The 27,997-nt window shown below is 37.3% G+C and overlaps 2 protein-coding genes across 2 annotated transcripts in view; both read right to left on the bottom strand.

Annotated features, from left to right (window-relative positions):
* Positions 1-18,867, bottom strand: part of LOC140163260 (transient receptor potential cation channel subfamily A member 1-like) — a 64,002-nt gene extending 45,135 nt beyond the window's left edge. Inside the window, exons 1-13 of the mRNA XM_072186661.1 lie at positions 18,605-18,867; positions 16,747-16,922; positions 8,395-8,554; positions 7,967-8,124; positions 6,061-6,239; positions 5,867-5,948; positions 3,084-3,181; positions 2,723-2,898; positions 2,441-2,489; positions 1,305-1,589; positions 943-1,025; positions 674-835; positions 209-320 (exon numbers count right to left, since the gene is read on the bottom strand). Of these exons, the coding sequence (XP_072042762.1) occupies positions 209-320; positions 674-835; positions 943-1,025; positions 1,305-1,589; positions 2,441-2,489; positions 2,723-2,898; positions 3,084-3,181; positions 5,867-5,948; positions 6,061-6,239; positions 7,967-8,051 (1,311 nt within the window). The 5' untranslated portion in view covers positions 8,052-8,124; positions 8,395-8,554; positions 16,747-16,922; positions 18,605-18,867. The remainder of the gene's footprint in view (positions 1-208; positions 321-673; positions 836-942; positions 1,026-1,304; positions 1,590-2,440; positions 2,490-2,722; positions 2,899-3,083; positions 3,182-5,866; positions 5,949-6,060; positions 6,240-7,966; positions 8,125-8,394; positions 8,555-16,746; positions 16,923-18,604) is intronic.
* LOC140163249 (uncharacterized) lies at positions 8,386-26,481 on the bottom strand. The gene is made up of 5 exons (XM_072186650.1): positions 26,043-26,481; positions 24,754-25,928; positions 16,747-16,922; positions 10,066-10,119; positions 8,386-8,554 (listed from the first exon to the last, which is right to left on the bottom strand). The coding sequence occupies exons 1-5, from the start codon at positions 26,479-26,481 to the stop codon at positions 8,386-8,388; spliced, it is 2,013 nt and encodes a 670-aa protein (XP_072042751.1).
* Between the last annotated feature and the right edge of the window lie 1,516 nt (positions 26,482-27,997).

The raw sequence follows: 27,997 nt of genomic DNA, 5'->3' as shown, positions 1-27,997 counted from the left end.
GACAGAGGGCATTTGGATTTCAATTCGTTTGATTATATTTTAGGTTCTTAGACATATGCATGAGGTTGATGAGGGTATGGACAGAATCTTCCAAAAATTAAAACTGGGATAATCACACGTTATTGATATCAAAATGAAATGTCTGTTTTGGTGCATGGTATTTGATAACTAACAAAAATTCATAGGGTAGTCTACGCTGATACATTACCCGATCTTTGTCCATTGCATTTACATCGGCGTTGTTGTCAATTAGGGCATTTAGGACACGTAGTTCATTGTTTCTGGCAGCAAGAGCTAATGGAGACCGACGGTCATTATTTCTGAAAGTAAATAATAGAAAATGGTACAACACTTAAGTAACGGATGTTTCCAATAATTGTTTAAGGTTGTCGAGAACTATTAATCCCACAAGTGTTTATTCATTTTAAGAATACTAGTAATCCCGATACGATACGCTAGATTCCAACCTTCAAAGCATTATCGGTTTATCTTTTTGCCCTTAACGACCAATTCCACAGGGAGTTCACATTGAAAAAATTAATTAATTAATTAATCAATTAATAGTTAATTAATATTAACTATTAATTAATTATATCAATTGTGTTTATAAATTTTGTTCGAGAACTTTCCGGTAACATGGCTAATGTGATCCTAAAATTAATTACCGACTGACCTGCTTGCTATATCTGCACCCATCTTGATGAGGAATTTGACTACACTATGATGACCATTTGCACTGGCCAGCAATAATGGAGTCATATCATCAATGTCGTAATCGTTGAGAGGAATCGGACTTGCCTGTAGCAGCGTTTCCACACATTCTAAATGACCGGATCTGTTAGTGAAAGAAGACGACAGCATACGTATCCTTCACTTTCAAAACAAACAAATAAAAGTAGAAGATAAATCAACAAATGAAGAAACAAACATTACTTTACTTACTGACAAGCAATATGAAGAGGAGCTTTTTCTTCACCATCCTTCACAACTATTGACGCACCATTCTCTATCAGCAACTTGACCATCTTCATTCCATGTAATGAGTCAAGCCAAACATAAATATTAATTCACAACAAATGATGTACATAATAAATAAATCAGTATTCAATTTAAAGATTTACGACGAGTGGTCCGATTTTAACACGTGTTTTCTAGCTCACATGTAGGCCCATCTCTCTCTCTCTCTCTCGCTATCTCGAACTCTCTCCACACTCTCTTATTGTATAATATATAATATTTTCCAAAACCACGCTTTATCTCTCTTATATAGACAAAAAGCGGTTTCTTCTTTTTTCGCAATTTACCTCCACATTGCCAACTTCTGCAGCGTAATGTAAAGCTGTTTGTTCCACTCTGTCCTTCCAGTTCAAAATTTTCTCAACGCCATGTTCATGTTCGAATAACATCTTTGCAAATTCCAGATGCTGCATTTCTACAGCCCAGTGTAAACACGACTTCATGTCTTTGTCTATTGCGGTAATGTCTGCACCGTAACGTAACAAAGATCGTCCGGCCTCAGTTTGGCCTTTCCATGCAGCACACAATAGAGGAGTGAAATTGTCTTCATCTTTTGTTTCAAGGCACAGTCCCTGATAATATTAATATGTTAAAAATAGGACTGGATGAATGAAGTGTAGGCAACGACGATGATAATGATAATCCCGGGGACCACTCACATAAATTGTCTGTACGCTTGTGTGACCAACAAAACAAGTAAAAACGGATGTTTTACGCGCGTGGCACATTTAGACCTAAAAGACACCGATTTTCAAGAATAAGGGTAGTTTTCTGAAACTGAACAACTTGTTTAGGGAACCTTTTCAAATTGTTAGTAAATTATGAGTCCAAAAAGAGTACATTTGTTGCACTTTTACTAGCCAAAAACTCATTAGGGGGGAAATTATATATTAAATTGGGGCTAAATTGGCTTGGGGGTGTTTCAAAAAAAGTTTGTATTATGTCAAAGGACTGACATAAAAATGTACGGGTTGCGTGATGTGCATTCCGTGAATTTATGACCAGAAAACATCAGGATGTTTTTTTATGGGTACAAAAGAATATTCCGTTGAGAGAATGATGTTCAATAATGTAGAAACTGTATAAAAATGATAAATTTGCCAGTGTGGGGATATTTCATCGGGAGAACAGACTTCCGAATTTGATAGCCTTGCCACGATAATACGGTAAGAAACACTACAGAATTGCATTTTATATCATGTATATTGAGAAACACGATACAGAATGTTGATTATTATTAGCATTAAAAATGTTCTGAAACAAGTTTTATTCAATTCGTAAAAAGAAAGTTTTAAGTTATAAGAGTGAATTTAGTTTTTAGACATCGAGAAATCCGTTATCAAAGACATAATGACAAGCAAAGACATAAACAAGCATTATTATTCTGAGGAGTTGAAAAGAGATGAGAATGTTTAATATTTACCTGTCTTATAAGAAGCAGTATAGAATCTACCGTATTAGACATCGCCGCTCTAAAATAATAAATAGACAAAATGGGTATCACAATAAGGTTTGAAGAGCGTTTCATAATAATAGATAATAAATTATTTTGATGAGGTCACCTAGTTCCCAGGAATAGTTACGACCACTCAAAAATATTTATCAACATGTTTCTTAGTATCACCATAATTACATCTATACTGTTCATGCAATATATATTTTGGCTCTGGGTATATAATTACAATCCTAGATGGACAAAACAAACCTGTGTAGTGGTGTCATTTGTTCATTGTCAATGACTTCTGTCTCTGCGCCTTTATCAATAAGCATCTGCGCTAACGGTTCCTGACCAATAATTACCGCTTGATGAAGCGGCGTAAATCCGTTGCTAGTTTTTCGGCAATTAATAGGTGCCCCGCGTTCTATTAGATATTTTGCGACCTGAAAAAGAAGTAATATGTGCAATGATTACAATATTTCATCACTGTTAGTTAGTGTTGATACAAAACATTTAACATTTCAGATTGAAAATTGTTTTCATGCATAAATAAAAAAGCAACATTATCAGTTAGGTCGAAGAAAGAGTATTTTCATTGCATCAGTGTCTATGCGAAAATCACGCTTACATTTACATGTCGATTTCCAACAGCGAGATGTAGAGCTGTGTTTCCTTCAATGTCTTTGTCAGATAGGAAGTTGTCTTGAGGAATACCACCTTCAATGGCTACAAGAGTAAAAGTAATTACAAAGTAATTGTATTGGAGAAAAGGCTGCAGCGCGTACATATTACATTTACATTTGACAAATAATAATAATGATAACAATTAAGAATGATACTACTACTACTGCTACTGCTACTGCTACTGCTACTACCACCACCACCACCACCACCACCTCCACCTCCACGTCCACGTCCACCTCCACCCCTCTCCTCTTCTCTCCTCTCCTCTCCTCTCCTCTTCTCTTCTCTTCTCTTCTCTTCTCTTCTCTTCTCTTCTCTTCTCTTCTCTTCTCTTCTCTTCTCTTCTCTTCTCTTCTCTTCTCTTCTCTTCTCTTCTCTTCTCTTCTCTTGGAGTGGGGGGGTGGGCAGGCCCGTTGGCACACCCTGAATCCGCGCCTGTCTACTACTCCCTTAAATTGGAAACAACGTTGGCCAGTCCAACTTTGGACAAAGTGTGGGGTAAACTTGTAACATTATACCTACTACATAGCAAGAAATCTCAATATAATATAATATCCCATCATGTATTATACTGTTTAGGATTTTGCACTTATTCTGCATAAATGTAAGTTTACACCACCTGCTCCTGAAGGTCAACTGAATTAATTTGCATTGTGGGATATGGTGCAACAAAATCCTTGTCTAGAGGGTGAATGTCACTAAGGCACAGCATCTTTTTTGGTCCTTTTAGCGCTATCGGTGCACGATGAGGTACCGATGGCACGTTTTTTCGTACCCTGTACAGTGCATTTTGTTTTTTCAAATTTAAATGAAAAACAATAACATCATGAAACTGTTAATTATTATGTTTGATATAATTTATTGTATCTCCAGGGAGTGATGCTAAGAGTCATCGGTACCTAACCGGACACCGATAGTTCTATAGGACCAAATTTGATGTGGTGCCTAATCTGTCCTCATAGAAAGTAATGTTACTGGATTAAATGGACTTAAACATGAGCAACATGCTACTTGGACAAACCAATAGAGCCTGTCGTATAGCATCTTGGACTAACCAATAGAGCCTGTCGTATAGCATCTTGGACTAAGATTGGGACACAGTCGCTGAAAGTGTAACCTATAATGTAGAAAATGTTCTATAATACTTAAATACATGAGTTACGAGATATGTTGCGATTGATAACATAGACTGGCACATAACATTTTCATAGCAGATGGTGTTTAAAGTAAAAACCAAATCTGCCATACATATAACATTTCATAACATAACATAACATAACATAACATAACATAACATAACAAATCACAGCGGCCAGTAGGGACTGGGCCGCCGAGAGCGAATATATATTTATTTTGAAAGGTTCATGTTTGTTTTAAATTTTGGGACGTTTTTCCACAATATGATATTTTTTGCTGATATTTCAAAAAGCGAAATGTCAAAGACAAATCTTTGAGCACATGCTTTGTTATTGTTGATACATTTTCTTTTCCACATACCTACGTTACCATTCGCTTTGGTGATTTCTTAATATGATATATTTTGTGTCTGCAATTTGGCATTTTCGATGCGCTTTAAGCTTACCATGAAATTGACGTTTATATCGGGACATGTTCCTTTTTAAATTTATGTCTGATCGTCGGCTTTTGCAGGCAACAGAATGCAGATTGGCTCAGGATATATGACGTATTCCTCTATATATGTGGGTCTCTTGACGATACTGTAAATTCATTGTGACAACATCGAAATTTGCGTCTGGAAACAGGGTTCCTGGCTGTGTTCGGAACAGCTGTAGTCTTCAGTGTCGTATCAATATCTCATAAAAATAGCACGACTATTGCGAGTGTGTTTATATTTCCCGCATGAAAGCTTGCGTCTACGTCTATATTACACTGCTTTGGATACGTTTATTGACAATTATTATTTTGATTTATATCAAGGATATACCAAACTGTTATCAAACTTGTGCTGTGATTGGCACGTACATGAGGTATATCTTTGTATAATGCCCTGTTATTCAGCAAGCCGGTCAATGACTGACCTTGTTGTATGGTTGATTTGGTGCTGTGATCTGTTATAAAGCATACAGTTTACGACTGAGTTGTTTAGGACCTGGTCAATACATAATCATACAGGGAACACAGTAGTTTATCAATGAAAGACCCATTATTGATTATGAACGGATATTAAAAGCACAGCCCCTTTGCGTGTATAGCAGAAAATTATGAATAATAGAATGTTTGGAATTTTGTAACTAAACTACTAATTGCATTCTGCACTATGTATTTGCAAACTTATTTATTTATTTGGCAGATTAGTTAGTAATTAGTAATATTCAATGATTCATCGGTTTATTATTGTTATGAATTCCCGTCGTAAAAGCCTATCCCACAATTTTATTATTGATTGTTGATAACTTGAAAACTTGATTGATTGATTTCACATATTCCTAGTTTTTGAATAGCTAAGCATCGTACATTATATAAATGTCAGTATTGATTTATTCTATTCAGCAATATCAAAGATTACTATCAAACTTCTCACAGCCAATAATTAGTTGGCTTAGTGGTCATTCACTGGGAAGGTCCCGGGTTCGATTCCCGGTTCTGTCTATTTTTTCAAGGCTAGGAAATAATTGCAATTTCTGAACTGCTAACTTATATGACGCGCGATCTGAGCTAGTCCTTTTCTGATGGTTGTTTCTCTTACAGACACACTCCCTATCTTACCCATAGTATCCTGATGGAGTTGTGCTGTTTTCTCTTTATCTCTCGAGTTAACGTAGGATGTTTCGCCGTTGTGTACCAAGATCTGAATGTTTAAAAGAATTAAAAATGTCATTAAGAAGAAAATGATAAACGAAGAAATAAGAACAATATAAAATTATCATCATCTATACTTGTCAAACAAGACACGTTCTTACCTTAACGACTTTCAAAAACCCACGTCTACAACAAACATGTAGAGGTGTTTGCCCATTGGTAAGGGCATCTGTGACGTCAGCACCATAGTGGATGAGTACTTCGGCCGCATCTGGACAATTGTATCGAGCTGCCAAATGAAGTGGTGTAGCCTCATCCACAGAAGACTTAACATTGACATCTTAAATAAATTTAAAAATGTTTTGGTTCTGAGGTCATTGTTCATTGAATTTGTAACCGTTTGACAAAACAGGTGAAATTAGTAACTCTTCACATAAGATTTGCAATTCAAAGAGGATTGGTCATTGCTCGTTGAAGCTAGTATGGACAATATGTGACGTGTCATGTCAAAAGGAGACACTTTTGGGCAGGTTATCAATTTTGAGGGTTTTACATATCTTAGATATACAGATATTTTGCTCCACAACGCCGTTTTCTCCATGAAATTGGACATTCCTAAGCGAAGATATTGAGTTCGTAAGTTATGGTATTATAAAATTGGAAATTGAGATATCGGCCTTTAAAAATATTATTGACAATGTTGAGAGTAGGAATTACCTTGAAAATGTCTAAAAAATACAAGATGCCAGTTACATTCCGGTCTGAAACTATCAGACAATATTTTTAACATTAATAACAACACAAATTCGCAAAAACCCAAATTGTGAAAAAATCACTCCCGGGCAGATTTTTTGCTATTTCTCCATTTGCTATCCTGCCCAAAAGTGTCTCCTTTTGACATGACACGTCACATATAAGTGTGCTCTTTCATTTAATGACATAAAATCTGAAAAATATTGTAAGGATCGGATAAACTACCACAGCAGTAGGTGAAAACAATTTCATATCATTTCAAAAGCAATCATATATTGAATACAATACTGGTCTTTGCAAAGATACTAATCTTACAGGTGCGAGTGATCAGCATGATATGGTTCAATGCAGAGGTACCGAGTGAACGTAACAGTGCAGCGCGGTATATTCAAAAATTGTTTTCACCTATTGCTATGGTAGTTAATCCGAGTATTACATCACTTCGCTAGCGTATTGGTATCAAAAGTTAAGATCATTGATGTATTCGCCAGCGAAGTGTTACGTGTAATCCGATTATCACTATCATGTCAACTAGATCACGCTTTTGAGTTCTGCACCACGATCGAAATGATCGCAACACAAAGTCTGTGGCATGTACTATCAATTCCAAAAGGTGCATGATCTAGTTACTAAGGAGTTATGTTACCATTTAGCTGGCGAATTGAACAGATTCAAATGACGCTGGAATGGGCTATTCCAGAAAATAGATGCACACCCGCTATAGAGGAGTTCGGATATCCGGACTTTTTGTCCAGTCGTGACTGTTGGAAATCCAGACTTTTAAAGTGCCCAAAGGCAAAAAAATCCGGCAGAAAAATAGTTTTAAATCAGAAATCCTCAATATGAGAGCTCATTTTCAACATTTACGTGATTTTTCCTTCATTTGATTGGATTTCCAAGCTTTTTCCAGTAACATTGGCAACTGGAAATCCAGTCGTTTTCAGAAAGCAAACTTGGAAATCCGGACATTTCTTTGATTGGAAATTTACTCCTCTATAGGGGGTGTGCACCTATTTTCTGGAATAGCCCAATAGTGGCTTACTTTTCTGAATATAACAGCTGACAATAATGTTGAAATCCAGTTCATATAAACTTGTCTAACTCTAAAGGAACATTCAAATAAAAGATTTTTGTGGATGGATCCAATTTATATATTATTTTTGCATTTTGATGGAGCAGAATTTAGTAATTCAACTGTTAATAATCAGAAGCATTAGAATGCCTCTTGCTTTTTTTAATATTTACGTTAAAGGTGAATCAAATGATACATTTCCTGATCTTTTATAAGAAGGAAGGTAAAAAGTGATCTCCTACCTGCCCCCTTCTGTATAAGCGTATCAATTTTTTGCAACCTGATTACTCTGTGCAGCGATATGCATTGATGCCAAACCATTGTCATCTAACTTGTCCACATGGTTAATTTCTGGCTGAGCTCCTTTCCACAAAAAGCTAAACATGGACCTGATTGAAGTCTGTAATGAATGAATGAATGAATGAATCAACCAATCAATCAATCAATCAATCGACAATCAATCAATCGATCGATCAACCAATCAATCAATGACCAAGTAGTTAAGCAATAACGTGAATTAAGCAATCAGTTAAGCAAAAATGGAAAAACGAAAGGATAAGAAATAAAAAAAGAAGATACAGAAAGAAAAGGAACGAACAGGTAGGTTGGAGGACTAACAAGTAATTAAGGACAAGATAATGAATAGTGTCATTAGTGACAATTAGTTTACCTTAAAAGATTTGCCACTACTGTTCTCATCACTGCTGTTCTTATCATGAAGTTTTCCGAGACGTTTCAACTTGATTCGTTTGGAACCTTTTGCACCTGATAATTGTTTGCCTTTATTATCAACTGGTTGGAATGGCGGTGATTTAACAGATTTTCCTCCCCTGAGATGGATTTAAAACATTAAAAATATATCAATATATATCTCAAAATAATGTTTTCATCATTGATTATTTAAAGCATTTGTACGGCCCTCTATGAAGCACAGCGTCGCTGTTTTAATGAATATTAGAATTAGATCACTTTCTCCAAGCGACGACGCGTACGACCTTTCAACAATGCACATCATGTCGTAACTATTCCAGAAAAATAAAACACTCATCATATGGGTCAAACGTTAAAGTGCGTCCAGTGCCGGATTTACCTTTTTGGGGCCCTGGGCCAGGCCAAAATTTGGAGGCCCCTAAACTAAACTCACCGTGTGCATGGTGTGTGAAGAAGGCATAGGTCTATGCGCTAAAGGGGCCAAATATGGGTTTCTGTATAAGATCGTTAGTGGCGGCGACACATCATTAACATTTAGAGAGGGACAGGCCTCGGGGACAGACACATTCTGTTCAGATTTGACGCAAAAAAATCAACTTCAGTCTATTTTAGCCCCAAATTATTGTGAATTTTGCTTTTTGAAGGGTCAGTGCGAGCAAATTTGTCAAAACACCATATTTTGGCCTCATTTCGATTTTTAACATACCAATATCCTGTTTTTTATATTCTATAGTGTCACATATTACCTCAAATACTTATTCACTACAATGAAAATACGTATCCATACGGTGTGTTCCCTGTAGATATGGGTGAATGGGGTGGCTAATAAGATACATGGGAAAGACCAAGTGAAGTGATTACAGTATTTATTGGCCTTCCGCTCTACACCTACCCCCGGGACCTATCCTCTACAATATTCTCATCCAAGAAGCTTATAAAGAGGTTTTTGAAATCATTCCAAAATTATATTCAAAACAGAACGAAAACTAAAAGATAAGTATTTATTTATTCATGAATGCAAAGCTTCCTTCCAAATGCCAAAACTTCCCTAGAAGAAGCTGCCTGGAATTCCTTCCTTTTCCATCCGGGGGGCACTTCCATAACAGATATGCATCATGTACCTCAGGATAGACCCCTTTTTCAAACCGGCTTGTACCCAATGACCCCTTTTTTGTGTTATGGTCCTACCTATTACCCAATGACCCCCTTAAAAAAATTTCATGTACTCAATGACCCCCTTTTTTCTATTTCCTGCTACCCAATGACCCCCCTTTTTAATTTCCCAATTTATGTGGTATTTGTGTTCTCCTCCAGAAATAATGAGATTTCTCAAATTTCCAAGGTGGCCAAGTTGTTTTTTCGCAGTTTGGCACTTATTTATGTGTACTTAATGATACTCTTTTGGCAATCCTGTACCCAATGACTCCCATTTTACAATTTGTTACCCCAATGACCATCCTTTTTCAAAGTTTCATACCGAATGACCCCATTTTTTAGGTTGTGTACTGAATGACCCCATATTTTGTAATTGTACATTTGACCTGAATGCCCCCCTACTTTTAACATGGCCGAGGCACATCCCTGCCATTTCAGATAGGGAGTGCCCCCCGGGTTTTCCATCCATGTTTACCATTCTTCACAGCGCAGCCCGGAGCCGTAGCCACCACTTGTTATCAAATTCCATCTGATAAGAGGAACAGGAAAAAATCATATTTAGGTAACTGACACAGTAATGAAAACAACAGGGAATACTAAGGGGCTGTGCAATAATTATTTTCCCCCCCGGGGCGGGTAAAATTTCCAAACGGCCCGCCAAAAATCGCTTGCCCCCCCTCTCGGCCTGCCAAAATCGCAACCCCCCCCTCTCGGCCCGCCAAGAAATCTTTGCCCCCCCCATACACATGCCAAATTTTTGGGATCCCAATTTTCAAACCTTAAATGGTCTAGATATATGTTGCGAGCGCAGCGAGCAGGAAAATTTGCATATTAAAGCGTTTCCGCACTGTTTTCCTAAGCCTTTTTAGAGCGTTTTATTTAAAAGGCGCCCCATGAATGTGTGCCAAAAATCGCTTGCCCCCCCCTCTCGGCTGGCCAAAAATTGCTTGCCCCCCCTTTCAGCTCGCCAAAAATTTCTTGCCCCCCCCCCCCAATTTTACCCTCCCCCAGGGCTCATAATTATTGCACAGCCCCTAAATCTGTGTTATAAAATCAGAACAGGATGCCCTTCTTCTCATCACCGTGCAATTGAGTTCGGATGCAAATGTCAGCCATAGTGCAATATAGCCGTGAGCTATAACCAGACAGCCCGCCAGACAGTCGCATTAATCATAGGCCTTGAAGGCCTATGCATTAATTGAATGATATTATTAGAATACTGTCTATGATAGAATGCAGTAACATGACGTACCAGTACTTGGTAGTTTAATAAATTATTCATTAGCTGATAGAAGTATATAGACAGAGAGTTGGTATTTTACCATGATTTTACAAAGCGCTAAAATTGCATTCAATATCAAAGCTGTTCAAGGATATAATGATATGATATTACTTTCGGCTTTACAGGTATGTATGAACAGTATGATCAACAAATGTTGTTGAATAAATGGGAAACCAAAATAACATCATTCCCATGTTCTTTTGCTACTTAAAGGGTATAACTTCTTATAATAAATAGACAACAAACTCATTTTGATGTCCGTTACAAATAAGTTGTTATGTATTTTTTCAATTTCCTGTAACACTTTTTGGGATGCTTTTTCTGTTATGAAAATCATGGAATTTTAATTAAGGCCATAATGTACGATCTTATGATATGAAATTGTCTAATTTTTTCAAACCTGAATTTTTGACCTTTTTGTAATGTTTACGCATGTCCCCACTTGCACCTAAATGGAATCAGCCAAATTTGTTGTGTTTGTAGATCAACAGAGCAGAGATGTATCGTTCGAGTCCGGACTCGGACTCGAGTCCGGACTCGAGTCCACTTTTGTTGGACTCGGACTTGGCTCGGACTCGGACACAAAAGACAAAGGACTCGGACTCGAAGCCGAGTCCGGTCCGAGTCCAGTCCAATTAAATCCATGTAAAATGTGAAATGATAAATCTAAAAATGTCAAAATAGATCTCAAATTTGTTGACTTTACTTATTTGAACATTTTCCAAATTAATTAGGGGCTGTCAAATCTGTGATCTGTCATATATCCTACATATCCAGCAAATTATTTAGATTTATCTGTCACTTAGCAGAATCATAATTATTATTGTTATCATTAATTTAGTAATGAAATAATTGATAATTAATTAAATGCATAATTTGAATATTTGGACTATAAAAAATATCTAAGAGTTTTTTTCATGGAATTTTCCAGTTTCCAATCCATTAAAATTTAAGAGAGAAACATGCACATGTACTGGACCCTACATCTCAGCTCCCGCTCAGTAAATTAGTAGGTCCATGACAGGGCTACGGTGTCTGTAGTTTGTGTGTGCTCACTACTCACAGCACATTTGTGTGGGACAATTTTGAAAAGATGTTTAAAATTAAAGGTGAATTTCTGTTAGTATGATTATTAATATTATGATGATGATGATAAAGATGATGACGATGATGATGCAGAGATGCCAACATTAACATCCAGAAAATAGAGAGGATTCAAACAAAAAATAGGGAGACTTTCAAAATTACATGCAACTTCAAGGGCACAAAATTTGCCAGAAATAGGGAGATTGCCAAATTTGGGTGTCAAAATGGATAAAAATGTTTACAATAATAGGGAGCCTCCCTCTAAAATGTATTTGAATACATTGCAATTCATTTACACATCTTTAATTATGCTTCACACAGCCTAGTGACATTTCTCAATAGTCCTGAGTTTACATGTAGTGTGCCACACACACACAAATACCCCCACATGACTGCTGTCTGATACAGGTGGTCTGATACATGTAGTTTTTACCTTCAGGAGTTACATCATACATGTAGCTGCATGCTCATGGGTATGGGTCTTTGTGTGTACCATGTGTACGGTTGGTTGGTTGGTTGACCTGGGTTGAGTCTTTGAAATGTCAACTGTGTGGGGTGGGGTGGGGTTTGGTAGGGTGGGTGTGTATAGGGAGAGCGGTGTGTGTGGTGTGGTGTAGTGAGTGACCTTTGACCAATGACCTTCTCTTTCTGCAATTTTATCATCAAAATGCCTTAAGATTATGCGGAAACTTTGAAATTGTCTTTTTTTTTCAGCAAATTTGAATTGTAAACTTTCAAATTAGAAACAAAATATAAAATTTTGCCCCCCCCCCCCCCCCCCCCCCCCCCCCCCCCCCCACCTCCGGTCATGGACTCTGACCGAGTCCGGACTCGAGTCCGGACTCGGGTGTTATTTTTGTTGGACTCGGACTTGGCTCGGACTCGGCACCCCCGGACTTGGACTCGAGTCCGGACTCGGACACAAAAGGACTCGGACTTGGCTCGGACTCGGATACAAATGGACTCGGCTCGGCTCGGACTCGGACAAGCTGGACTCGGGTACAAGTCTGCAACAGAGCAAAGTACGACATAAAGTCATAAATTCATAAAATTATGACTTTATGTCATCCTATAGAACTGCATGTTAAACGGCCAAAATAAGCAGTAGGGTTTCGTTCACTTTACCTTGTTATTTCAGCTCAAAATGGACAGAAACCTTTTCATGATGCAGTCATGTCTACAGTAGAATTCATCTCGACCTTTGCAGGACTTAACCCCATTAAAAGCTATTAAACCAAGATAACACTCATTGAAACAGCTCAACTGATTAAATCGGATCTTCTCTGGTTGTGCACAAGTGGCTGTTTTCATGTGCGATATCGCAATAAAGCTGGTATTCATAGCTTCAGTTGGGTAACCGATTATAAAGGAAACGAAAGGAAACAATGTTATGTGTGGCTTTGTTCACGAAATCAGACAATGGCGTGCTTTTTGTAAACCAGCATTCTTGAAAATGAGCAACATAATGATTTTTGACTTAACACGGTTTGGAAATAATTTCTTCATATTTTTGGTGTTATCTGTCGTTTACATGTCCTTCCTAAAACACAAAAGTACGACCCTCTCCAAACACCTAAATTAGCTAAAAATTTAGGACATGTTACAAAACTATATTGTCTAGAATTTTAGAAGAGTACTTTTAATATTGGCCGGTTATTTTTCACACAGCGACGTTAACTAGGCAATGTACTATTACCTATAACATTAACTAAAACAACAAAGTACGAATATTTCCAAACATCTAAATTAGCTAAAAATTTAGGACATGTTAAAAAACTATATTTTCTAGAACTTTAGAAGAGTACTTTTTATATTGGCCGGTTATTTTTCACACAGCGACGTTAACTAGTCATATCCCCATACTGTTAACGTAGGGCTATTTGTAAAGGTCACGCGTCAATGGGAAAGAGCACTGTGTATTGTGTATAGGAAAACGGACAGTAACTGCAGTATGTTCGACAATTATTACTAGTATTATTTCAGCATTTGTGACTGGACGCGGCGAATCAGCCGTAAATTCGGCCCGGTCAATTTTGTGTTATTTCGTGTTTAGAAAATATATACCATAAGCTTTAAAATGGTATATCATTTGACTTCAAACGATATCCAAAAAGGGGTTATGATTTGTTGAACTCTGTTCCTTCGACAAAATTGTATTTTTTATCGGTTCTACATGTGTCTCTTTTTCTATATTTCTGGTAATAATTGGCGGTCATTTCAAATCATCCCCAAGTCAACGAGGTTCAGTAATATCCTCTCATTGTTCATTGTTGATTATACATACCTAGACAAAATACAATGCTTTGTTATCTACCACTTGAACAGGATTTAGCCAAAGCAAACAAAGACAAGAACTATTCTATAGAAATAGGTAGAAGCTTATTATCCTCTTCAGCAGTAGTATTATTGATTGCTTTAAACAGCGTTTGATAAGATACTTGTCGCAATGAATTGATACACCTATGAATACGACATTCACATACATTTTACACTTTAACTCAGAATACAATTTGCCGAGTTTACGGCAGATTCGCCGCGTCCACTCACATTTTGAGTAATAATAACAAGTTAAAGATTTGACAGAAATTGTACATTAGGGCTTTATTATAAATAATGTATACTGGCAGCTTTAATAAATAAATCACTCCATCAAAGATGCCATATTACCAAAATATTCATGACTGATTTTTTCTCATATCAATATCTGTTAAATAAAATGAATAAATGTCTGCATTTTTTTCTTTATCATGCTTGTCCGACTTTACCCAGGTGTATAATAGGGAGATCTTCAGGGTTGTCATAAGAGCAGCTTCATTGTTGGCAGCCACGTGACGTGATATCGTATTGGAGTGGAAATGTGCAGCGCTTAGTGCCTTTACAATTGATTCAAAGCGCTGTAAGGGACGCACCATTAGATATTATCGGGGGGGGGGGGCTAGGGAGTTTGGGTCAGGCAGAATTTTTTTTTTTTTTTGCCGCCGAAGGCGGCAAAATTTTTTTTTTCGCTGCCTTTGGAGGCCAAATTTTTTTTTTCGCCGCCTTCGACGGCGAAGTTGTCTTTTTCAATTTTAATGTATACCTTTGTACAGAGCTGGGTAGGGAAAATTTTTTTTTTGCTCATCAGTGAGGCAAATCTTTTTTTTTTACTCATCAGTGAGGCAAAATTTTTTTTTACTCATCAGTGAGGCACTTTTTTTTTCAAAAAACTCCCTAGCCCCCCGATGATATCTAATGGTGCGTCCCTAATACATTTCCATTCCTACTACAATATCACGCCAAGTGGCTGCCAACAATGAAGGTGCCGGAATATGACAACCTTGAAGATCTACTTATTATATACCTGGATACAGTTATACAAGCAAGATAAAGAATCTTACCCAAGGACAAAACAAGTTGGCCCTGACGGGGCTCGAACCCACAACCTTGTGATCACAAGTCAATCACTCTGACCGTTATGCCACCACGAAATAGAACTGACATTGGATAATAGCGAGTAAACCAACTGGTTTTATTTCACAGTTATTTTGCGTGGTAGCTAATTAAATTTACATCCACTGAGGGCCGTGCGACTTGTCAGTTCCGAGAATAAGGGCGGACAGACAGACTCAGACACACAGACTCATAAACACCCATATTATTTTGACCGTATTTCAAAAGTAGGATTGTCGAGTTCGGACTGATTTTGCTTGATCGCATCACAAATTATTATGTAGGAAAACACCTGCGTGATTCTAGACCTCTCATTTATCTATTGATCTCAAACAAAAGATTCGAAATAGCGTCCCTGGCATAATGTAACACATATTAATGAGGCCCAAATTAATGAGGCCCAAAGGGACTGGCCTATTTATATGCTTGAGCTATATACTATACCTACTTTTAGCCGGGACTTTTTGCTGTTTTTGCCACCCTCTAGTATATATACCCTTCAGTATACCAATGTTTCACAAAAAAACACAAAAAGCAAAATTGGACTTAATTGGGCTGTTTTAGCTACCTTTAGCTAACTTGTTTACAATATCGTAACTTGTTTAAAATATCATTTGTTGCACATGCATATACACAGCTTCTGGTTCAAACTGTGCTCCATCTAGTACATGTACTTATAATACCACAAGTCCCTGATATTGTCCATTAGACTGATTAAGCTCCAATTTTCTTGCATCAAGAAAAATCTTCCCAAGTGGCAGGTTTGGAGATTTGGTGTCAATTACAATTCATTAGTTTAATATAATTAGGATAAAAGGCTATATTTCAATTTTGACAATTTATGGTTGGATGAACTTTAAAGGAGTATTTCGTGATCCTAGCATCCTCTTTTTATGACATTTCTCATATTCCAAAAATTGAGGTCAAATTGAGCAATGATTGGTATAATGCTGGTGAACGATATTAGTAGTGGATTTACCGAGATGGTGTAACTGTACCAATGAGGTTTACAATATACACATGTTAGGGAATGTGGTCACATCTAGGAAACCAAAGTATAGCATTTGGTAGATCAGTCAGCACTAATTATATTTGAACTTGGCTGGCCCAGTAACTTTTTCTGTCAAAACATATTAGGGTGGTATTGTTTCAGTGCGAGAAAGGGGAGATATCTGGACAGAATGATCATAGTGCCATTATCTTGATAAAATCAAACAGTCAAAAATTTATAATGGAACAAGACATGATGGGAGCCATTCCCCTGTATTCAACTTGTATCCACGAAAAAAGCTTATTCCCAAAATTTCAGTTGATTCCGATTTTGCGTTTGCGAATTATATCTATACATGTATGGCCTACCTTTTTCTACCAAGAGGCCCGACCTTCTTCACATTTATATCCTGAACTTGAAGTGGAATGTCTTCTGTAAACTTAACTTCTTTTGGAGATGTCGGACATTCGAGTAGGTACTGGCCGGCCACTGGTGCAATATCCTTTCTGGTGTTAGCCATGATAGATGCTATACCGGGAATGGGCTGCAGATTTATATATAATAAATATGTAAAGTACAGTAACATAGTATATACAATGGAAACAAAAAGACTAATCATTATGTCAGGGCCGTGCTACAATTCTGAGCCCCGGAGTGGGGGAGGAGGGTAAGAATTTTAAGGCACCACACTTGTATTCGAGACACCACATTCGAGTCTAGAGTCGAGTCGAGTCGAGTCATCTAGGGGTAGAGTCTCGCTTCGAGTCGAGTCATTGAAGTGTCTAGTCGAGTCAGTGGGAGTTGAGACTTGTGTCCCATAATTCGCGTCCGAGTCATTAGGGTTTTGATGACCGCAAGCATTTTAATTTAAATACACATTGTGGTCTTCAATACATAGACCAAACTATAAACAGAAGCATTTATGTAAATATGTAAAAAGATTCTGCTATAATTATGGTATTAAACATGTTATAGGAAGTCTCGACAATCACAACATTATGTTTTTTATGTAAGAAAAATAATTATTACCAAGCACGAATCACGTGGTTTTATTTAAAACAAACTCATAGTGACCATAAAAACTAATAAAAACATCTGTCTCTCAGCACGCGATATTCAAAATTCCCGGGCGCCGAAATTGTGCAGTAATACAATGAAGGCTGACGACAATGGAGCACAAATGACCATTACGTCATTGCACTTAGACAATTTGGGCGCGGAAATTTTTGAATATCGCGTGCCGACCTTTTTTATTCGTTTTTATATAGTTTGTTTTAAATAAAACCACGTGATTCATGCTTGAGAATTATTTTTCTAACATATAGATGAGTTATGTTTATCAACAAACACAAGGGAATGGTATATCGATATGCTTGAGTGAACACCATGCAACCACTACATTGTTCCATAGCCGTATTGTGATGGGGCGGGAGTTTTAAAAAACATGAGCCCTGAACAAAATATGATGCGCGCGCATACTAACAGGTAAAAAACAATGGAAATTGTGATGATGCGTGCGAATACTGCCAGGTATTGACGTCAGAAGTCACCTCATCTATAAGCCATAATGTTATGATTGCCGGAGACCCCCTTTAAAATTAAATAAACACTATTATCATAATCTAACAAGACATTTTAAAACACCATAAAAAAGTTTATTTATTGGTTACATAATAAGCAATACATATAGTTTGATTGACTGTTTGATTTAGTTTTTGTTCAATTTGTAATTTCATTGAACGAGCTTTGCAGCGTGCGTAGAGATTTTACCTCCGTGTTCGGGTTGCGGATCCAGGGACTGCATGTAGAAGTCGAAATCTCATTTTACCATGTTTACAGCAAATATTTTGCAGAGACGCGATGGATTCTTTCACTTTACACAGAAATTCCCCATAATTTCAGAAAGTAACATTTCAAATTACCATAAAAACAAAATAATGATCTTCATTATAAGAACAATTATGGTGCATATGTATTAGCCCGACACATCATGGCCCTAGTGGTTCCTTCCTTACCATACGTACGGAAAAGGACAGTCGAAATCGTAGTGACGAAGGAGTACCTCGGGCTACATAATATATAAAATAAACCGCATAACCAGATCAATTGTAACGCGATTGGGTATCGTGAATCGTTACATTTTATGTACAGTTAATATCCATCTTCATGTTTATATATTATACATCGAATGCTACAGACAAAAAAAAATATATTTGAAAAACTTACCAGTCAGCTCTTTCCGGAAAAGTAAGCGTTATTTTATTAGATTCAATTGGAATTGGAATTAGTTAGCATGGCGTATAGTGGTGTACAAAGTGGTGTGACAAACACTAAAAGAGACTGATCACGCAACTGCAAGCATAGTTGCCACTGCCGCCTATTTGATTCCGCTTACTCCACAGTCTAGTCTGCCAATGATTATTGAAATATTAATCGCTGATTAGTTTTGAATGGCCATATAAAAATGTTATCAATTGGCTATGGAACCACGTGATTGTGGAATTAGGACGTGAGTTGTGAGAAGTGACTATCAACAACTGAACCGGACAGATTTGTATCTAAATTTGACAACCGTAAGCATAAAGTAGATTTAAGTATACAATAGATCCTTCCCCTACTTCCTATCATGCATTAATCCTGGGGGAGGGGGTGGGGGTACTTCCATTTTAGTGGGGCAAATCACATTATCATTTCAGTTTTCTTCATCGGAGAAAAGGCAAATAATGGCTTACGATGACTCAGCCTTTTGGTGACAAAAAAACAAAACAAAATAAAAACAAAACAACAACAACAAAAAAAAAAAGCTTTTCTAGGTTTTATTGACACGGAGTCGTCAGGAAAATAGTTTCTTGTTACTGAAATCTAACTTTTATACACTTTATAGACCTGAATGGGAAAACTAATGACGGGACACGCAGTGACATACTGTCGGCGTCAGTTTCAATTTTTTCGGAGATGAAAAAAAATCTTTACACAGATGTCTGCAATCACTCGTGTATTTAATAGTTACATAATTAGTAATATCGATGACCTTCTTTACGATAATCTACATATATTGGAATCAGTATGCCCAAATTAAGAAAAATAATTGCAAAGACCATCAGTTGCACACATACTATGAGAACGAGGTTGGTGTACTACGTCATATCCTCCTAGGGACAACGTCCATATTTTCCTTATTTTGGACACTGTATGAACGGGGATGACATCACCCAGGTGTTGGTATCGATCAACCCTAACGAAATATTGCCCTCACCAACACATGGATAAACAGTTTCTTAGAATCCTTATAGACTAGAGCAGGGCTCCGCAAATAGCGGCGCGCGCGCCACATGTGGCGCGCCGTGGCTTCCCGAGTGGCGCGCGGCGCCGTTTAGATTTAAAAATAAATAAATAAACAATGCGATTCCCATGTTATCCTTGTAAAGACAGGCTAAAATAGTACAAAATGTTGCACCAAATGGCGTCATTTGCACCTCAAATAAAAAAAAATCGATAGCTTCACAGGGGAAACCCCCCTCTGACTCCCCCCGCAAATTCGCAGCCATTGAGTGGCGCTTTGCAGTTTTTTTTAAAATTTCATGTGGCGCTTCAACAAATCTATTTGAGGAAGCCTGGACTAGAGAAACACATTGTTTGTGTTTTTAGCCAAGTCCGAGCAATTTTGAACTTGACCTCTGTGTAAAAGTTCAACGACCTTTTCCCATCAAATAAGGGTGCTGTTGAAATGCCTTCATAACACAGCATATAATGATAAGCGCTTTAAGTACCGTGTCTCTGCCAAATAGAGCAACTTTTACATGATTTGCATGATTGTTTTCGTCACCAATACCACCAGATTCTATTTTTTTTTCATAAGCTTCACTTTTGTGATTTTGGTACCTATTTGACCTTTGTGTGTGAAATCCATTTCAACTAGGCATCTATTGTACTCATCGCTTAAATCCCAAGGTATGTTATTATATTCATCATATAATATTTGAATATGTATCCAATCAAAGTCAAACTAAACAAATATCAAACTGTGCAATATACCCTAAAATCCCACAACACTTATTTTTTGGGCTAAAATGGAAGATGCACAAAGTAATTATTGCTATACTTTTTCTTCTACAGGATTTTTTGGTGGGGAAGTCCCCCATGTTTTTTTGGAGGGGGGCGTGTCCCCTTCTGTCGCCTATGTAATTCTACAATGGTCGGGATTCATCCGAACAGAAGAAGTGATCATCAAGCAATATTCTGATGCTTTTTGCCCATGAATAGCGAAACCGTCATTCTAGACATATTAGAGACATTGCGATGTTCCAAACGTGGAACGTACGTTTTCACGTACGTTAATACGGTGTTAAATATTGCTAGTCTCGGTTCCAAACTGTTATGTGCTCATTCGTCACGAAGGAGAACGAGTCAGCTAGAATAAAGACTATAATATTTGATCTAATCTAATCTAGGTCGATAGAGGGCATAGTGATTGAAAAAATAACAGTAAGCTGAGTCTCTGCTTAATTCAAACAGGCCGCTTTTGATTTTGACTAAAATTTTGACCTACATGCTGATTAAACTTAATTGTTTTTTTGTGCTCCCCAAATATTATAGTTGCCCAAAAACATATATTTTGGTAGATTTAATATCACTACATCCATACATCATGACTTTACTTTCAAAATGAGACTTTTTCGACCTGAAAATTGAACGCGTTGCATGGACTTAGACACGAGGTAAAAAAGATATTTCAACGTAACATCTGCGTTTTATTCTACGTTGGAATCCAAAATGGGAAATCGCAATGTCATTTTTGTACGCAAAGTATCACACACATTTCAATGGACAATCTCTGCGTATGAATATTGCGTTTAAATTTAGTCCATTTTGAACACATCGCTATACCTTTATTATAATGGTTTGTTACAAACAAAAGGATCATAATAATAATTAGACTTTCCTTCGTATGTTCATTATCTTTGACTGTCTTTAACATATTGTGAAATGGACAAATTTTGTAGCTATTTTTGAAGATATTCCACGTGCGAAATCGACGTAGATACATCGCTGAAAATGCACAAAATTGGTCCATTTCACAATATATTAAAGACAGTCAAAGATAATGAACATATGAAGGAAAGTCTAATTATTATTATGATCCTTTTGTTTGTAACAAATCATTGTAATAAAGGTACAGCGATGTGTTAAAAATGGACTAAATTTAAACGCAATATTCACACGCAGAGATTGCCCATTGAAGTGTGTGTAATACTTTGCGTTAAGAAAATTACATTGCGATTTCCCATTTTGGATTCCAACGTAGAATAAAAACGCAGATGCTACGTGAAATATGCTGATTTTACCTCATGTCTAAGTCCATGCAACGCGCCCAATTTTCAGGACGAAAAATTCTCATTTTGAAACTAAAGTCATGATGTATGTATGTAGTGATCTTTAATCTACCAAAATATATGTTTTGGGGCAACTATAATATTTGGGGAGCAAAAAAACAATTAGGTTTAATGAGCATGTAGGTCAAAATTTTAATCAAAATCAAAAGCGGTCTGTTTGAATTTAAGCAGAGACTCAGCTCACTGTTATTTTTTCAATTACTATGCCCTCTATCGACCTAGGTTAGAAGCTGTTGAGATTTGATCAAATAGTATTTATATCAGCTCATTTGTTCTCCTTCGTGACGAATGAGCAAAATCCAGTTTGTAACTGAGACTAGCAATATTTAACACCGTATTAACGTACGCGAAAACGTACGCGAAAACGTACGTGCTACGTGCTGCGTTTGGAAAATCGCAATGTCTCTACTATATTGAATTGCAATGTCCGTGCATTTCCAGCATGTTGTATCAGTCATCCCACCTACGCATGCGAAGATTGTTGTTTGATTTGCACCAGCTATCATCGTACTGAGTACCAGCTCTCACACGTGACCAGTCATTACACAGTTTAATCTGTTTCATTTTGGAGATAATTAATGTCATTTGTAATAACTGCTTTTTCATTTTCGCCATTTTTGCAGAATAATGTTGCTTCCATTCAAGCCCTGAAGTTGTTGAAGTTCCCAGACCTCCCATTTAAACCCAAGTTTAATGGCGAGTCTCACATTTTGCCAAAAACAAACTGAGGACCTAGTGTTTAATCCTGCCATATGCACCTTGTATTTTTGCTGTTCTCGGACATTTTATACACGTGCCTTTGCTGTGATTTAAAAGGCCCGCCTTTATGCGTGATTTGGCAGTGTCCATAGTCTATTGACAGTCTATTAATTTTATGCAAATCATGAGTGTGATATAATTTTTAAATGTGTTGTTTGAAAGACAAAGGTATAGTGTTTATGTGATCATTGAGAAATGCCATGAAAACAATCCACATATAACGTCACAAGTCAACTCTTATTACATACTGACCGACCCTCATAGTACTTTCGACCAATAACTTAAAGGAGTATTTCGTGATCCTAGCATTCTCTATTTATGTCATTTTTCATTAGATATCCACGAAAAAAACCTATTTCCAAAATTTCAGTTGATTCCGATTTTGCGATCGCGAATTATGCATGATTATGTGTATTACACTTCTCCATAGACAATGCGTTGTAATTTCGTTCTGGTGCACCAGAACGAAATTCAAATTTCACGATATCTTTGCTAAAGGAATTAATCTGCAAGAAATATTTTGTACATAAACATTATGTAACCAGAGGTTTCCAGTGATATAAAAATCTCAACTTTTTTTGAGAAAAGTGGGGGATGAGGCCGTGGATCACGAAATGCCCTTTTAAGTTATGAGGCAGATTCCAGGGTTAAGCACAATAATGCATTTCTGAAATGAATTTTGATTAAATGGATTCTGTTTTAATTAGTGGTGGGTCAACCCTTATTTTCATTAATTTGATTGGGCTAATTCTAAAAACAAGCTATTAACTGTGATTATAATTTTAATAATCAAAATCATCATTTGATTTGCGTAACAAATGCCAAATTAATGTCTAATTGGCAATTATCTTTTAATTTGATAAAAATCGCTCCTTGAAAAACATTTAAATACAAAAAGAAAGGTGATACACAAATGATGATACACGGCAATGATATACTTGTTAAAATTTAAAACACTTACCATCATTTATTACTAATTAACAATTAAGCAACCGTTACTACATGTAATAGTTTCACAGCATACTCTTACTTACGATCATTGGGTATATCAATTATCAGATCGGTATTATTATTATTATTATTATTATAAAACATTTATATGGCGCTCCACAAAGCACAGAGCGCCTTACAAGAAAACATATACAATATCAATTCAAGCAAATAAACAAAGCAATTCCAACAATTCATGAATCAAAAACAAGCAGCAATACTAATCAGGATAAAGATGGGTTTGAGCCTGCGCTTGAACCCATACACCGACTCCACCTCTCTGATCTCAGTAGGGAGCTCATTCCATATTTTGGGAGCACCTATGGCAAATGAAGCATCCCCAGCCTTTCTAAAAGAGCGAGGAACCCAAAGGCGGGTGAGATCAGAGGAGGAACGAAGCCGAGATCTGAGACCAAGCGCAACACTACTATTCAAGAGATGAATTAGATCAGTCAGGTAACCTGGAGCTTGAGCATTAATGCATTTGAAAATGTACAGAAGTAATTTGAAATGAACCCTTTGTTTAACTGGAAGCCAGTGAAGCTCGTCAAGTAAGCTGGCAGAGGGCTGGTCCCGTCCACAACTAAAAACCAGGCGCGCAGCTTTATTTTGAAGGCGCTGCAAACGCATAAGATCTTGCGCACGTGCACCTAGTAAAAGCGAATTGGCGTAATCTAGACGAGACAGTACCAACCCTCTAACAACATTATGACAAGCTTCCTGTGATATAAAACGGCGAATACGCCACAGATTGCGTATATGAAAATTAACAGAACTACATATTGAATTTATGTGAACAGACATGTCTAGAGAAGAATTAAGCATAACACCAAGATTTTTCACAGATGATTTTGGATGAATACACAGGTTACCAAGTTTGAGTTGAAAATTCTGAAGCGTAGGCAATACACGGTTATTTGCAAAAACAATAAATTCTGTTTTGTCTTGATTAAGTTGGAGCATATTGTCAACCATCCATTCATTTATTCTAGCAACACAAGATGTTAATTTGTCAAGAACACATTCACAGTCCCCTAAGATCTTAGGATTGAATTCAGCAAAAAGTTGGATGTCATCCGCGTAAGTATGAAAAGAAACATCATACGCACGAATGATGTCACCAAGAGGGGCGGTATATAACGTAAACCCCTGTGGGCCTATTATAGAGCCCTGAGGAAGTGAGTACGTAAGCAAATGCTCTTTGGAAAATGTGTTCTTGACGTTGACCTTTACGGTGCGGTTATGAAGATATGTACTAAACCAAGATTTAACGGCACCGCCCATGCCAAACCTAGTCTGAAGCCTATGAAGTAAGATACTATGATCCACGGTATCAAAGGCAGCGGACATGTCCAGTAGAACCATGAAGACAGCATTACCTTTGTCAAGAGACTGCAGGATATCGTTCTTAACTTTGAACAATGCAGTCTCCGTACTATGGTTTCGCCTATAGGCTGACTGATGTTGTTCACTAAGGCAATTGCTGTCCACATAGTCGGTAACCTGACATGTCACTGCCTTTTCCACTACTTTAGACAGAAAGGTAATATTCGCAACAGGGCGATAGCTCTTTAATGAGTTTGGATCCATGGTGTTCTTCTTAATAACAGGTTTTATGATGGAATGTTTTAACCTTGAAGGAAATACACCTGATGTAAGAGAAGCATTGACAATTTGTGTTATTACAGGAAGCATGGTAGGAAGGTTGTCTTTTACTAACCATGAGGGCATAGTATCCAGCAGACATGACTTACTAGGAAATTTCATAATGATATTGTGAACATCTTCAAGAGTGAGTGGCTTAAAACAGCACATACTTAAATCTACATTGTCCGTAGCAGTATCCTGATCAGATCTTACACAAGAACTACCTGAGCACACATTATTTCGTATTTTCTCAACCTTTTCTATGAAAAACTTTAGGAACTCATCCGCAAGATCATCTTGAAAATCAGGGAGAACTTTGTGTGTCTTATTTAACAGTACATTTATTGTATTATACATTTCCTTTACAGACGCATTTGTACATTTATTAGTAAAGTAATCGATTTTAGCATTTGTTATAAGTCTACAGACATGGTCCTTCTGATCTTTGAAAGCGGTCTCATCAGCTTCAGAGCGACTTTTCTTCCATCTACGTTCTAGACGCCGACGGATATTTCTCGCTTGATGGATGGTATCATTATACCATGGAAGTCTAGGTTTAATGGTACGTGTTTTTGTCACAAGAGGACAAACCTCATCAAGGACAGAAGATGTAATAGACTCATATGAAGCGACAAGTACATCAGGATCTTCACTCTCAGGGAACTCTGCTAAGCGCTCTTCAAGCAAAGTGGTTAATTTATTTTGATCCACTTTACCATACTCACGAGAAGTAGTGGTGACTACTAAAGGGGGAGGTTTTGCTCATTGGAAAATGCATGACACAACAAAATGATCAGAGTAATGCAAATGGTCAACTTTGACGTTCTGAATAATATCGTCATCCAGGCGAGCAATAACAAGGTCTAATATATGACCCTTTATATGAGTTGGTTCTAAGACAAACTGATGTAAACCAGTGTTGGTGAGACTATTGTTGAATTTCTTGGTATCATAGTTGTCAGGTTCATCCATGTGCACATTGAAATCCCCTAATACAGCAACCTTTTGGGGTGTGACACAGATTTCTTCAAGAAATGTATCAATTTCTTCAAGGAATTCCGAGGTTTTAAAGCCATTCACGCGGGAAGGATATGGGCGATAAATACATATCAATTTGATGGAGTTATTGATGGTAACAGTACAATGCTCAAAAGTGACAGAAGTGAGCCCAGTAGGGGTTGAAGTTAAATTCAATGACTTTTTGTATAAGATGCCAATCCCTCCACCATAAGTTGAACTACCACGAGGTGCATTTATGAAGTCATATCCAGGAGGAGTACATTCTCCTACTATCACCAAATCGGCTTCAGCCATAAACCATGTTTCAGTTATCAACATTACATCAACATCATAAAGCAGTACATGGTCAACAAGAGTGACAGTTTTATTTCGAAGACATTGGGCATTCCACAAATGAACAGTAAGGTTTGAAAGTGGTTTAGAACGTGGAACTGCATGGACGGAGATTTGATAAGTTAGCATAGGTAGGCCTATCATCTCTCCAAGTAGGATTTGGAAGTCTACAAGTCACACGAACTTCAATTTTTCTCTGTTTACGTCGGCCTGCTCTTTTCCCCCTATGTGTTGGGGGTTTACTCTGTATACCCAAAGATGTGATTGTCCTCCATGTTTCTTCAGACACATTATGTTTATTATTTAATTGAAGCAGATCATTTCTACTATAGGATTCCATTGTAGCACAGTGATATATAAGTAGGCTGTGAGAGTCTACAAGAGTACTTGACTGACCAGCCACCACAAAGGCGTGAAAAATGCCAGTATTTGGCTGACCAACCACCACGGAAGTGTGAAAAACTTGATCATGGTCAGTGAGGTGAGAATTGACCAGTACAGGGAATAGTACTAGCCCTAGTATAATAGTTAACATAGTCATAGAGTACATACCAAAAATATTAAAACAATGATAATTAATCCAATCAGTAAGCAATCAAGTCGGCAATGATCCAGAAGATGGACGAAGTCCTTAGCAAATGAACTGCAAACAGTTTGGTAGATATAAACAGAGAAATACACAGAAAATGATGCAAAATCAGGAGAGATATCTGGCAGCCTGCTAGGCGCTCAATAATCAATATATACTGATCTGTAAGGTATACCTTACAGATGTCAAGAAAATGAAATTCTAAGATTTGCCCTAAGATGACCTTTGACCTGACCCCTGCAAATGTATCAAAATTTTCAGGATATGAAGTTTGTTGCCACCAAGTTTGAGCCCCATACCCCTTACAGATTTCCAGAAAATGCATTTCTAAGATTTGACCTCTGCGTGACCTATGACCTGACCCCTGCGAAATGTTCCCCTGGTCATGAGATTTGTTGTCAATGAGTTTGAGCCACATATCCCTTACAGATGTCCAGCTGGGTAAAAATAAACACCTCAAAATCAAATGTTCAGCGACTTCACCCAATGGATTGTTATAGTGGCGCAAGCATTTCATCATTAAAACTCCTTCTAAATTCATCTATTTATGCAAAACATTTGATCATTCTATTGTGATAATCAGTTTATGTTTTCCTAAAATCTTGTGCAATTTATATTCTCTCAAGTTCTATGGATCAGATAGAATTAAAACATTTTTGCTTGTCATGTAGTCTGTGTTAATTGTAAATACTGCGGGGGAACCGTGTATGCATGTGAAGTATAGCTGACCCTGGCGACCTTTCCTTCCCTGTACAGTGCACTGCAGTTGGAATAGGATAGGATAGAATGCAAAAAAATGGAACGTGCCACAGAGTGCATAGAGAGTTCATTTGTTGGCAGCGGAAGAACAAAGACGATTGCAATACCTAGCGGGGGTTGTTACACCCC

The sequence above is a fragment of the Amphiura filiformis genome, chromosome 1 (genome assembly GCF_039555335.1).
Source record: "Amphiura filiformis chromosome 1, Afil_fr2py, whole genome shotgun sequence".
Lineage (NCBI taxonomy): Eukaryota > Metazoa > Echinodermata > Ophiuroidea > Amphilepidida > Amphiuridae > Amphiura > Amphiura filiformis.
This window is presented reverse-complemented; position numbering and strand designations above follow the sequence as displayed.